We start from the raw sequence: 13,340 nt of genomic DNA on the forward strand, positions 1-13,340 counted from the left end.
CCTATTCAGCGCCGGCCTGCGGTCCTACCTTCCTCCTCCACCACCTCCAGCAGGTCCGGGTCGCCCATCTTTGCCAGCTCGTTGAAGGCACTGATGTGCGAGAGGCAGGGGGAGGCAGACCGCTGCGACAGGCGGCGAGATGACTTGGGGTAGAGGCTGAAGCGGATGGTAGGCCGCCGGTATGCCAGCCCTGGTGGTAATATCCCGCCGGAGCTCTTCCTCCCTGTGATGCTATAAGGTTCTGAGTCCAGACCCAGGGGCACCTGGCCCATCACGGACGGCCGAGGCACTTGGGACACCCGGGGAGTCCCAGGCCCCCGGGGAGCCAGGGACGAGCGAGGAGTCAGGGAAAAGCGGCACCGAGCCAAAGACTCCCGGCGGTATCTCAGGCTGGGCTTCCTCTCCAGGCTGTACTTGCCCAGACTCCTGCGGCGACTGGAACTTAAGTCCCTGTGTTTCACTATCCGTGAGCGATAGCGCTGCTCTGTCCCCTCCATGTAGGGCTCTAAGTACTGCTCCTGGTTCCTGCTAAGCTGGCCTGAATAGCTTTCTTGATCCTGCTGCCTGGCCTCTTGCTCCTCCAATTCACGCAGGCGATTTCTCCCCTTCCCTCTAGGCCTTGCTAGCAACTTGTGCCTAGGGACCACCGATTCGCTGATCTCTCCGGACAGCCCAGATTCCGCCCCAGTTTCTGCCTCCTGGACTGTCAGCATCTCCATCCTTCTTCTTCCTCTCTCCTGGATTTCCAAGTGGTCCTCCTCGGAGACCCTCACCATGTTCACATCCCTGGAGACTCCAGGTCTTTCCACCTGACTTGCCCCCTCGGGGATCCTCAACATGTCTACATCTGGGGCGACTTCAGGCCCCTCCACCTGTCTTGCCTCCTCAGGGGCCTTCACCACATCTACATCCTCTGGGACTCCTGGCCCCTCCACCCTACCAGCTTCCCTGGGAGCTCCAGCCCTGGTGGACTCCTGGGAATCTCCTGGCTCCCTTCCTTCTTGACCCTCCAGCTCCATACTCAACAGGCTTAGAGCTTCCTGTTTCAACCGGTCCACCCACTCAGGGCAGGTACCCACACTTCACCGTCCCCAACCTTCCTCACATCCCCTCTGGTGGGCAGCCTCAGCCTACTAGTAGGCCTGGTTCCCCTGGATTGCTTGGCCCTCCATTCAATGTGAGGCCGGCTTGGGCAAAAGCTTCTTCCCAGTTGGGAGTTATTTTCTGTCGGGTGAGAAAAAGACTCACTTCCCTTAAAGCACCTCTCCCTTTAAGGCGTGTGCGTGACGTGGGCCTTCTCCAAGGTTCCAGAATGGCTAGGTATCTGCGGCAACTTGGCCATTAGTTCTTTAAAGGACGCTTCCTGGATGCTGAACCAGGGGTATTTATACAGTCAGACACTGTGGCTAGAAAGTCTGTGTTCTTTCCAAGTTGAATGGGTATGAGCTAGTTACATGTACACTCACAATGCATGTGATGGGGGAAACGGAAATATGGGAACATCTTTTACAGTCTAGATGAGACTAGCACCTCCTAGGGTATGCGGGGAGTACTCCCTCGAGCATGCTGGGATGAATGTTAACTTCACCTTGAAAATGAAGCAGAGGAATGCCCAGGGAACAAATTGCTCTGATTTGGACCTGGCAGCCCCACAGTGATTAGGAGATAGGAATTACTGACAGGGTAATCGATGAGTGATGGGCTGAGGGTAGGGTGGTCAGGCACCTGAGCAGAGCACCTTGGCAATGCAGCGGGCATGACACTGGCTAGGGCTAGATTGGGGTGATTTGAGAATTAAGGAACAATCAACCAAAGAAAACTTGGTGTGACTTGGGTGCGTGGCTTCTGTGTGTTTCTCTGTTCTAGGATGTTCTGAAATGGAGGAATCACCTTTTAGAGATTCTGGGATGGCTATGATTTTGCTCCAGGGCTGTAGTCTCCTCTTCTTCTGTACAGTCCAGATTTTCTCCCGCTGAGCATCTAGGGACACGCCTGGCATGGCAGGAAGAGAAGAAAAAGGGAAGAAAGGGGAATCGGGTGCAGCAGCCAGGAGGTCAAAGGTGCAAAAGGGTGTGTAACCAAAATTCTGGATTATGTAGGGAAGAGCCTCTTGGGGAAGGGAAGCCCAGTCCCTGAGCTGGAGAGTTCAGGGTAGAGGGTGGGGTATGAGAGCCACATCCTGTAACAGGTAGGGAGGGAGGGATGCTGGGAGAACCTGGAGGCCAGGTCAGCTTTGATATGTTAAATAGGCACCTGGACCATTTGTCCTGGGTTTGAAACTTAACATCCTATAATCATAATTATGGCAGAACTGTTTGGTTCTTCCTCATAGTCCTCTCCTTACACACTTCAGTTAAATCTTTGGGGTACCATCATCACAAGAGCATGCAAAGATGTGTCTCCTAGGTGATTCTAAGTCCAGACTCGTTGTCACTCAAGATTAAGCTTTCCACTACGTACCTGCTATTTGTCCTAGCTTCAACTCTTTTCTTTGAGACAGGGTTTCTCTGTGTAGCTTTGCGCCTTTTCTGGAACTCACTTTGGGGGACCAGGCTGGCCTCAAACTCACAGAGATCCACCTGCCTCTGCCTCCTGAGTGCTGGGATTAAAGGCATTCGTCACCACCGCCCAGCATCTCTTTTCCTAAGATAAAATACCCTGACAAAAAGCAACTTAGAGGAAAAAAGCTTTGATTGAATCTACAGGCAGGTTTTAGTCCATCATAGCCCAGAAGACATAGCAGGGACTTGAACCAGCTTGTCACATCACAATTGAAACAAAGTAAAGACAGCTTCTAGGAAAGCACCACCAACTTGTCTTGGGCAAGTTGGCTTCAAGGTTACTTGTTGAGTGGCTGCTCTGGAGACCCTAAGGGCCTGCCTGGTGCCATTGCAACATGCTCCATGGCTTCTGGAGGTGATGTTCCTACTGACGAGGAACAGGCTGTGGGGGCTGGAAAGGAAAATGATGATAGCAACAGAGAAGAGACTGGACCCATACAACTTGCTATCTCCAAAGGCAGCTTCAGGCACCAAGAAAGATTCTACTTTAGTCCCATCCATCACCAACAAGTGATGCATCTGTGAAGAGGACAACTGTACTGTCATCTGGTTTAGGTTGCACAAAGGCCTGGACTATGCGATGCCCAAACTGTGGAACTCATTATAAGCTGGTGTCCCACCAACTGGCCCACTGAGCCCCTGCATTAACTTTTCAGAATGTGATAGAAAATTTCTCTCTAATAAAGACTAGCCGTTGCATTGGCTCCAACCTCCACGCCTACCCCCACCCCCCACCCCCACCCAAAAGAAAGCTCTACCTATTTTAGGAAAGAGATCCCGACCATCTCATAGACAAGGAACTAAGTACAACTTAGGTAACCAAGAACAACTCCTGCCACACCTTGGTAGCTGGGATAGGAATTACAGGCTGACCCTGGGAACAAAGGGAGTTTGGTACAATCAGCAGCACTGGAGATTCCTGGGAGGCCAGAACAGCCACTGACTGTCCCCAGCCGACAGCATGCTCTTCCTAGCTCTCATTTCCCTGAGGAGTCTTCTTGTAGTGTGTCTCATTCTGGGCTCTGTGACTGGAGAAATCCAGGCTAACATAGCCAGTGAATCCTTTCAAACGCATTTAGAAATCTGAGCCTGAGAAGAGGATAAAGAACTATGCAGATTACAACACTATTAAAAAGAAAAAGCAAAAGGATCCAGGGGAGCCCGACAGTACAGGCCGTCATCTTCACACCACTACTTAAAATGGAAACAAGCCAGTTCTAATTTTGTTGAATATTTTAAAATTGTATCTAGAATATATTTTGTCATGTCTCTTAAAATGCCTCACTCATTGTTTGTTGGAAATGATTTAATCTAGTTTGAAGCCACAATGGGCAATTTGGGAAAACACCCCAGATTCGTCCTTGCTTCCACATTCCCGTTGCTGGCCCATCCCTGCGAGCTGATTTTCTTTCTCCCAAGCAGTGCTTTCTAATGGGGGGGGGGGGGTCACTTGATGGCTCAGTGGAGCCAGTTACAAACACTGCCCCATTCACGTTTTAGCGGTATGCCTTCGTGTCTCTTAACCTTTCGGAGTGGCAGCTCTTTTATCCACAAAGTGAAGAAAACAGTTCATCCTGCACGAGGTTGTCCACTGTTCTTGACGTATCTGAGCCAGGTAGATAGTCCGGTGACAAGAGAGCTCTTGTCGCTCATGAGGAGGATCTGAGTTCATGTCCCAACATTCATGCCAGGTGGCTCACAATCATCTGTAACTCCAGTTCCACGAGGAGGTCTAAAGCCCTATCCTGGTCTTTTGAGGCACCTGCACACATGTGTATATACACATACATGTATACATATAAAATTTTGAAAAACCTTAAAAAATAAATAAAACCTAGAGTGTCTTCACTTTGTTGTATTTGTTATTATTGAGGAGATGCTGTAACTTTTTGCTACTAATATCCTTAATTTTTTCAAGGAGATTGATTTGATCAGTATGTTATACTTCTGCAATCCATGGTGCAAAGGTGAAGGTTTGCAAACTTAAAACATTAAGTACATGACACATAAAAATGTCAATACAAGCATTGTTTAGAATACTGAAACCAATTCTTAATATCCAGTGGACTCTATGTTGATTAGTGTTCATTAACTCAGTATTCAAGTGGATGTCAGTGCTGTGGCAATATAGTTAAAGCCTCCGAGAAACAGTAGATACCCATCAAAGATGACCTCAAGCTTGGATTTAAATAAGCTGTCATTCAATTCCGGCTCCCCAAAATATACTTACTATTAAAATCCCAAAAGTGTCCTTGAAGCTTAAGTTTCAACAAAAGAAAAAAACCCAAATTTGAATAAAATATAAGAGCTTCAAGTTAGTGAGAACATGTATTTTATGTATAAGGAAATTGATCAGAATACTTACCAAGTATGTTTAAATAAAGACAGTCCATTTTCAAGGTTTATAATTTATATGCAATTTCAGTAAGTGATATCCAATGAGTGAAATTAAAGAGTTTCAATGACCCAGTGGTTAAGTCTGGGGTTTATCTACCCTAAATAAATCTTCATGTGTGTGCTCCACCCAGTGATAGCACCGAGTTTACCAGGGGCATCTGAAATGGCAGGAATGTATTTGATTTCTCCAAATGTTGGGCACGCTTTTAATTGAGCCTGCTGTGGTTTGTAATTCCACACTTTAAGTAGACAGTTGCTAATCAAATTCTTTTTTAGTCCCTTCAAGCAAATTCTTCTTTGTAAGAATGGTCTCTCACAGAGAACAGGATCCCACCCTACTTAATTATATGTTCATTTGACATGGAGAGCAGGGCTATGATCCAGCCCTGTCATAAGAAAGTCCAAAGACAGTGAAGAGGGGACTTTTATAGTCAGTGCTATGTGCTGGTAAGTCATCAGTATCTACTGCACTGAAGTCAGCCACCTCCAGCAGATCAGTCTCAGGGCTGGGTCTGCACAGCCAGACACACATGGGTAGGGCTTTTAGCCACCAAGAGCAAAAAACTGATGATTCCTGTCAGAGTATGCCCCTCTGCAATTATTCAGCCAGGCATTTCCTATTTCCAGCCATGCTAATGGCTAAGCCCACTTGCTTTTCTGAATTATGAAGAAAAGCTTAAATTTTCCTTTTAACTATTTTTTTTTTATCATTTTCCTTCTCTTGAACACTTGCCAAAGCCTAGGCATGCATTCTCAGATACTCCGGGCTTTCTCACTCTTTTTCTGTGAAGTTCTTTCCACCCCCTAATCCACTGTTCTCCATGTGGCTGTTTATAAATGGCATAGATTTCTCTCTTCCTCTTCTTCATTTTCCTCCTCCCAGAAGCTGCTCAGATCTCCTGCTACAGAGATTTTATTTACTCAAATAAGACTGTCCAAAAAAATTATAGTTTTGATGACTTCTGCAAACATATTTCTAAAGACACATTGAGCAAATTACCAAATTTGACTGATTTGACCTATTCCACACAAGTTTCACATGGTTCTATTTAACTACTGGACAGTGGCAAAGCCTGAGGAACCAAGGGGACAAAAAGGCATTTTTGTGTGGCTAGAGTTTAACTCAAGGCTGTGCCATTGAATAGCTTTAAAATCCTTATTGAGATGGAAATATTACCATGCCTCACTTTCCTCGGCTTTGAAGTGAGCATGATGTTTTTTCTAAGTAGTGGTGGGGTGGGGTGGGGGGTAGCGTAAAGAGGGTTAGGCAAGGTTAAAACTCTAAAGTCCTCAGCATATCCCAGACTTAATAATAGTAATTAATCCCCACCCCAGTTGAGGGATGAGAAGTTAGATTTCCCTGGTAGGCAGAAAGACATGGAGAGGGGTCATTGGCTAGATAATAAAGATGATGAACTCCCAGAATGCCTGGCTTCTACCTCACCTTCCTGACCTGAGACAAAAGCCTGACAGCTGAAGACAACAGGCCTTGTGGGCTTTTTCTCCTCCCAGTAGGGCTTTCCTACTGATGAACTGGCTCAAGTTCAAGGCCTGATGAGGGCGTGTTTGTACAGTAGCTGTGGAACAATCAGTCACTCTGTCTTTTTTCAAGCTGACCAGCCCTGGATCAGGGGGAAGACCCTTCCAAGGCTTACACATGCCCAGACCTCAGGGAGAAGCTGGGCTCTCTCTTGTTTCCCACTCCCTGCTGTCCAAGGCCTTCTTCTCCGCCAGCCTGCCCTGTGTGTCTCCTTGTCCAAGTACAAGCCTTCCTTCAACTGTTGGTTCTGTCTGCTCCTGTTTCCTATGCTCATGATTTCTCCACTGCTACCTGTTGGCCTGCAGACCTTTTCCTGCCTTTTCATTCTTTAGCTGTCAAAGAACGAAACTGAACGAGATCCATAGAGTCTAGGCTCTAGACAGTAACGTGGGCATCCTATACGAGGATCTCCCTGTTTCCTTGGCAACATTTGCACAACAGGCAGAATGGCTGTCTTGGGTATCTCTAGGAAGCACAGTTCAGAGCTTTTTGTTTTATCACTTAATTCTTCCATAATGGTATGAGACATGAGAGAGGTATTATTATTAGTATTGTTTCCATTTTATAGATAAGACACTTAAAAAGTAGCCCAGAGGTATGCTTATAAAAACCAAAGTCTAATATAGTGGAAGTAAATTTGACTTGAAAGATGTTCAGACCATCAGATCACAGGAGAAAAGATGAAGGATGGTGGTAGGAAGGTGTGGAGAGTGAGGGAAGGAGGGAGAAAGGAAGGAAGGAAGAACTTGCTATAGGTGTTTGAACTTGGCTTGGTTGATACATTTTTTTTAATGCATGAGTGCCAGCCAGCTGCCTATCATACATCTCCATGTGCCACACCTTTATTTGATGTGATCATGAGATGTTTATCTCTGAGACTTTGAAAATCTTCGAGTGATTTTGGTTTAGTACTTTAGAATAAAAATGGGTAATAATCTACAAATGTATGCCCTATGCCTCTCTTTGCTTAAATACTGGTGGGGAGGGTAAGGGCTTCACCTACCATCTAGTGATCGCTTGCTCATTTTAACAAAAGAATGCTAGTAGCCCCATCCTGTGAGGGTCACAGCTGCGTTAATCCCATATTTCCCATCTTTTGGAAGTCACAATACACAATTTAACTTTAGGATCGGAAGCTATGCTCCACTCCCTAAAGACTAAGGAACTACGTAAGCTATACAGAATTCTTCTGCATAGAAAAGTTGTATCAGTGGCGCACGCTTTTAATCCCAGCACTTAGGTGGCAGAGCCAGGCAGATCCCTGTGAGTTCAAGGCCAGCCTGGTCTACCAAGTGAGGCCCAGGAAAGGCGCAAAGCTACACAGAGTAACCCTCTTTCGAAAAAACAAACAAACAAAGTTGTCTCTTGCTTCTGATTCATTCATTCCATAATTTATGTGTATCGGTGCATCATTGGATTACAGTGTTTTTTTATTTTCAAAAAAACTAAGGCTAGTGAGATGGCTCAGCCAGTAAGGTGCTTGATGTCAAGCCCCAGTGGCCTGAGTTCAAGCCCTCAGACCCTTGTGGTAAAAGGAAGAATGGACACACCATGGTATGAACAGCTTCCCCACACAACACACAGTCATATATACAAAATAAACAAATAAATGCTGTTACAAAAGCCTTTAATACTTTAAGCATTGTAAGAAACCAAGGCAGGAAATGAAAGTATTTCTAATTTGGTGTCCCATTAAAATACATTAATAAGCATATTAAGCCAACTTGAATCAAATATAACTATCATTGTATAAAAAAATCTTTCTTTACCAAATAACTTTTTTTTTCAAATGATTTTAAACATATATGCTTAAGTAAAGGAAATTTGGGGCATTATTCTTCAATGCCCGTGTTCTAAGAACAGAAAGGACCATGAAAGACAGACCGTAAAAACAGAAAAGAATCCCGAGCTGTTGTTGGTGTGGGATTCTGAAAGATGCTGATGCTGTAGGAAGCAACGTTTCCACTCTCAGCACAGGGGCTGGGCGCATGGGAAATGGGAAGCTGGGGGACCCCTGCGGCGCTGACTTGATGGCTTCCACGGTTTCTCAGAAGGAGAAAGAGGTACAAAATGAGTGTGGAACAGATTAGGTACTACCATGTAGGGAGGTGTCCAAAAAATTAAAAACTAGCAGGGCATGCCAAGAGTACAAGGGGGATGTCCCCAAGTGACTCTGAAAGTTCAAAGCTAAGGACAGGGGTTCAAAATAAGAAGTAGGATTGCTGGATTGGTAGATTTCAATCCATCCACTACAGGAATACAGAGGCAGATGCTGTCAGTGAGGGCATGATGAGCAGAAGGGGAGAAAGCAGAACACAGGGCTTTCTTTCTTATTATTATTTTTAATATTTTACTATCATTTTATATAATTGAGCTGTCAGTAGCTTGCTCTTCCTTCCTTCCTTCCTTCCTTCCTTCCTTCCTTCCTTCCTTCCTTCCTTCCTTCCTTCCTTCCTTCCTTCCTCCCTCCCTCCCTCCCTCCCTCCCTCCCTCCCTCCCTCCCTCTCTCTCTCTCTCTCTCTCTCTCTCTCTCTCTCTCTCTCTTCTCTCTTTCTTTCTTTCAAGACAGTGACTCTATATAGCAGCCCTGGCCACCCTAGAATTAGCTTTGTAGACCAGGTTGACCTTGAACTCACAGAGATCCTCCTGTCTCTGCCTCCTGCGTGCTGGCATTAAAGACATGTGCCACCATGTCCATCTAATTTAATTAAATTTTAATAAAATCTTTATAATCATATTATATATTAAATGCAGATATGTTTATAAAGGATTATCTTTCTAACTTAATACAATATTTTATTCTCTGAGACATTCATATGTTTTGTTTATATTCACCCCCAAATTTTCCCCCTAAGTCTTCACAGAACTACCCCACCCCTCCTAACTTTATGGCTTCCTTTTCCCCTTCCTTTCCTAAAAATAGCCCCCAGAGACCAATTTTCTTTCTAAAGCAAATATTGTCACACCAACACCATGTTTTTTGTTTTTTTATTTCCATTTTGTTATGGACTTGATCTAATGCTTTATAAATTCAATGCTGTAAATGTTTATTTGTCTGGTTCTGCATTTCATGGCTTCTAGTAATAACAAAATTTTCAACCTATATTGTGGATGTTAGTGGTTTGGGAGCAGCTACAATTCTGTACCGATACTTTCCTCACTTCTATATTGTGATGGTGGGGGCAGGGGTGAACTGTAGCCAGAGACAGAAAAAAAAAAAAAAAAAAAAAAAAAAAAAAAAAAAAAAAGGCTCCATGACAGGAAGCTAGTGAACAGAGAGAAGGGGGTGAGACGATTACTTACAATCCAGATGGAGATTTCTCCATCCTTAAGAGAAGATCTCAGTTATCTGTCTACTTTTCATCACATTCAGGGAGTAGCACGTTTCTCTAGATTGCAACACACACACACCTCTGTGTTGAAGCAGCAGACACGCTATACAGATGGGTTCCTCTGAGGTCTCCATATGTTAATATCTTGACTTTGTCTTTAATCCCTCTAGTGAGGTCTGCCAAATTTCTGCCATTTTCTTCAGTATTTAGTGCCCTCTGGTGTTTAAAAAGAGGCAGTCACAATGAGTTTTGTTTCCCGCTTTCTTCGCCTTAAGATTTCTGGGTGCAGGTGAATTTTATCTATAAAATTTTTATCGAGGGCTCAAATACTTGCAACTTCGTTACAAAAATGGAAGGACTGGCCGGACATTGAATTCAGGCGGAGGAATTTAAAAGCCACCCGAAATTCCCATTTTCTAATGAGGAATGAAAATTGCTAGGACACAGTTACAGGGTTGGGGGGCGACTTTCATTTACAGAGTCAGAAAATGAACTCTCCTCCCTTCACCCGCAAACCTCATCTCTTGATGGTGCAGCAGATGTTTGTGGGAACACAAGGGACAGCAGCTAAAGGAGGCCAGACCAGGTGCGGAGTCAGCTTTCCCTGTTACATGAGTACTGTATTATTTCTGTGACTTCCCTTCTCCTAAGAACTTGGCCTTCTTCCCTCTAATTCCAAAGCTCTGCACCTGCCATCACAGAGTCTTGGGATTGCTTCACGAGTTTTACCACAGGCTTCAGTTTTCCCCTCTGCACTCTGAGCTCAGCTACTCAGGAACTCCAAGTCTAGTGGAGGCAGTGGAGATCCTGACTCACGTGTGAAACAAGAGAGCATCCCTGGATTCTAACCTGCGACACAGGCTAACTTGGTGAAAGTAGAGAGCTTGTGTTGGTCTGGGTCCCCGCCAATTGTCACTTCCTGTCAAACCCCAGCTTAACCCTCTGTTCAGCCTGAGACCTTTTAATTCCCTAGGACACACTGTTCTGTCAACAGCAGTAGCAAGACTGAAACTCACAAAATGTTTCTTCCTGCAAGTAGTTTATTAAACATTGCCTTCAAATATAGTGAATCTACACTCTGGAAGTGATTTTGTTATCTCCAGTTCTGTTCCTGGGTCCCACATGATGAGAGAACTGACTCCCACAAATTGTCCTCTGATCTCCACATAAGGGTTGTGACATGAACACCTCAGCCCCATATGATATATATCTCAGAACTTGGTGATTATGACTAGTGAACTAGCAAGAATGTTGTAACCCAAAGCCACATGATCTTGTACTGTCTTGAGTCTACATGTTGACCATTCATTGTCAATCCCTGTGTCTGGCTAAAATTTGTGTGACTATCAAAACCTTTGAAATGTACTCTTATTAGCTTCAGCTGACCCCAGTGATTTCCACATCCTCACAGCTTGTCCAACCATCTGCTTCTATGCTGTCTAAGGGTACTCCCTTCCTACCTGCATTCAGTTCTAAGTACATTGTTCCACAACATCTGAGACCTGTGGTGAAGTATCTGTATCACAACAACCTGCCTACCTGTGCTTCCCACTAATGTGCTTGGTAAATTTGGATTCTTTTGTTCTTTAATTAATAAAATCTTCACAGTGGAGCATGTTATTTTGGGCAACTTGAACTCTTGTTGTCTTTGGAGTGAGAGCTGTGTGTTTTGGGGTCAACTAAGCTTTGCCTGAGATATAAGGAGTTATGTGGTAACTACCTAGAGATGAAGCCTCGGGGGATGAATCTTTGCATTTAAATGGAAATTAATGTGGGTATGTTTAAACACCAATGGGATGATCCAAGGACATGCAGCAATGTGTCAGGGAGGAAAGGCAAGAGAGGGCTAATCACTTGCATGGCCTTCCAGAAGAGTAATGATAGAACTGAATGCTGGTAGGTAGGGGATGCCTTTATACAGGATAGGAGCAGCCAGGCCAGACCAGTGAGGATGTGGATATTGTGAAGAAAAAGATAATATGTCTGCAGGCAGGATCATGCACAGGTGTATAAGGGGTGTATAAGGAGTACTTATATTTTCTCCTCAAAGTCAATGTTCTTCTTATCTGCCTGACTTTAAGTGGGAAAGGAAGGATAAAGGTTTAAATTTAGAACACAAGACCAAAATAAGGGAGGAGTCAGTTAACTAGACAGATACCAAAGGATGGGCCAGCAGTACAAAGAGAGTATCAGGGTGGGTTACCTAGTGTATTGGGCGGTCTGTTTGCTTTCTTTGACTAACTCACTCTAATTCAATTTGCTTTTTCCCAAAACACAGAGTAGCTGAGCCAAATCCAATAAGAAGGCGGCTATGGAAAAAATATTTTACATTTGTTCCAGATAGTCAGCACAGTGTCCTCCTGCCTATTCATCATAAATAATTACATTTTGAAATTCCCTCGATCTGTTCCTAACATAATTGAATACATTAACACAAATGTAGCCAATGATCTAGTTGGTGAACGTTTGAAAATATTCAGAAGAAGAAGAAAGAGGACATCAGAGGCCATGAAACCACAGAATCCAGCGAGGCAGTGGCATCCTGATCTCCTGACCCTTCCTGGAGTTGGGGAGGGCTGAAAGAGGTGGAGGCTCGCACAATGCTTCTGAAGGTTCATCTCCGAGACCCGAGCTCACACGAATGAAAACGCTTCTATACAACAGAAAGGAAGGACATTCCTCGGAACAGACTTGGCTCTAAACAACATTTTACATTACCCTGGGAGACCTTGGGTCCCAAAGCTAGGGAGGAATATGTCAAAAGTGGTAAGGGAATCCTCTCTACTTCTTGCTGCTTTTCTTGCTGCTTCTGCTTTATGTATGCAATCTATTATCTCTTAGTGACCCTGGCCTTACGTAGTAAACAGACCTGTAATAGGAGGATGACCAGGGTTTCCTCTGCTTTAGCTCTTCAGTGTATTTGCTGCATTGGTATTAAGAAAATTGGACTACCTTTCTGAATGGAGGTGGAGTCGATGGGGGGTAGATGGGAGGTAGGGGAGAAAACAGGAAGAGAGGAGGGAGGGGAAACTGTGGCTGGTATGTATATAAAATAAATTTAAAAAATAATAAAAAAAGAAATTTGAGCTAAGTATGATGGCTTGTTCTTGCAGTCCCAGCATCTGAGGGCAGAGACAGAAGGATCAATTTAGATATGAAGTGAGTTTGGGGTCAGCCTGGGCTACAAAGTGACACTCTATCTCAACAAACACACACACACATGTACATACATACATACACATATAGAAAATACACATGTACATACACCTATACACGTAATTCATAAATGTCCATACATACACGCACATATGTACATACATACACATATAGAAAACATACATGTACACGGATGTATATACATTCATAAATGTACATACATATGTAAATACAAACACACTGTATTAGGCTTTGTAGGAATAGAATTGAGAGAACAAATCTATATATAGAACTATATGTGCCCAGGATTGAGGGAATCACATCTCTGGGTGTGGTCCAGCTAGTCCAACAATG

General features: G+C 44.3%; 1 protein-coding gene and 1 long non-coding RNA gene across 7 annotated transcripts in view; one reads left to right on the forward strand and one right to left on the reverse strand.

Moving 5' to 3' along the window:
• The window catches only part of Ano5 (anoctamin 5), a 77,354-nt gene extending 76,126 nt beyond the window's left edge, over positions 1-1,228 (reverse strand). For all 6 annotated transcript variants that reach the window (XM_076543248.1, XM_076543244.1, XM_042276975.2 and 3 more), the window contains exon 1: positions 29-1,228. In XM_076543248.1, coding sequence (XP_076399363.1) covers positions 29-1,019 — 991 coding nt within the window. In that variant the 5' untranslated portion in view covers positions 1,020-1,228. The remainder of the gene's footprint in view (positions 1-28) is intronic.
• On the forward strand, positions 926-12,806 carry LOC143267005 (uncharacterized). Its single transcript, XR_013041895.1, has 3 exons — positions 926-1,439; positions 1,867-2,070; positions 12,109-12,806. It is a non-coding gene; the product is annotated as an uncharacterized LOC143267005 (long non-coding RNA).
• The last annotated feature ends 534 nt before the right edge of the window (positions 12,807-13,340 follow it).

This window comes from Peromyscus maniculatus, chromosome 1 (assembly GCF_049852395.1).
Source record: "Peromyscus maniculatus bairdii isolate BWxNUB_F1_BW_parent chromosome 1, HU_Pman_BW_mat_3.1, whole genome shotgun sequence".
In the NCBI taxonomy this organism is placed as follows: Eukaryota; Metazoa; Chordata; class Mammalia; order Rodentia; family Cricetidae; genus Peromyscus; species Peromyscus maniculatus.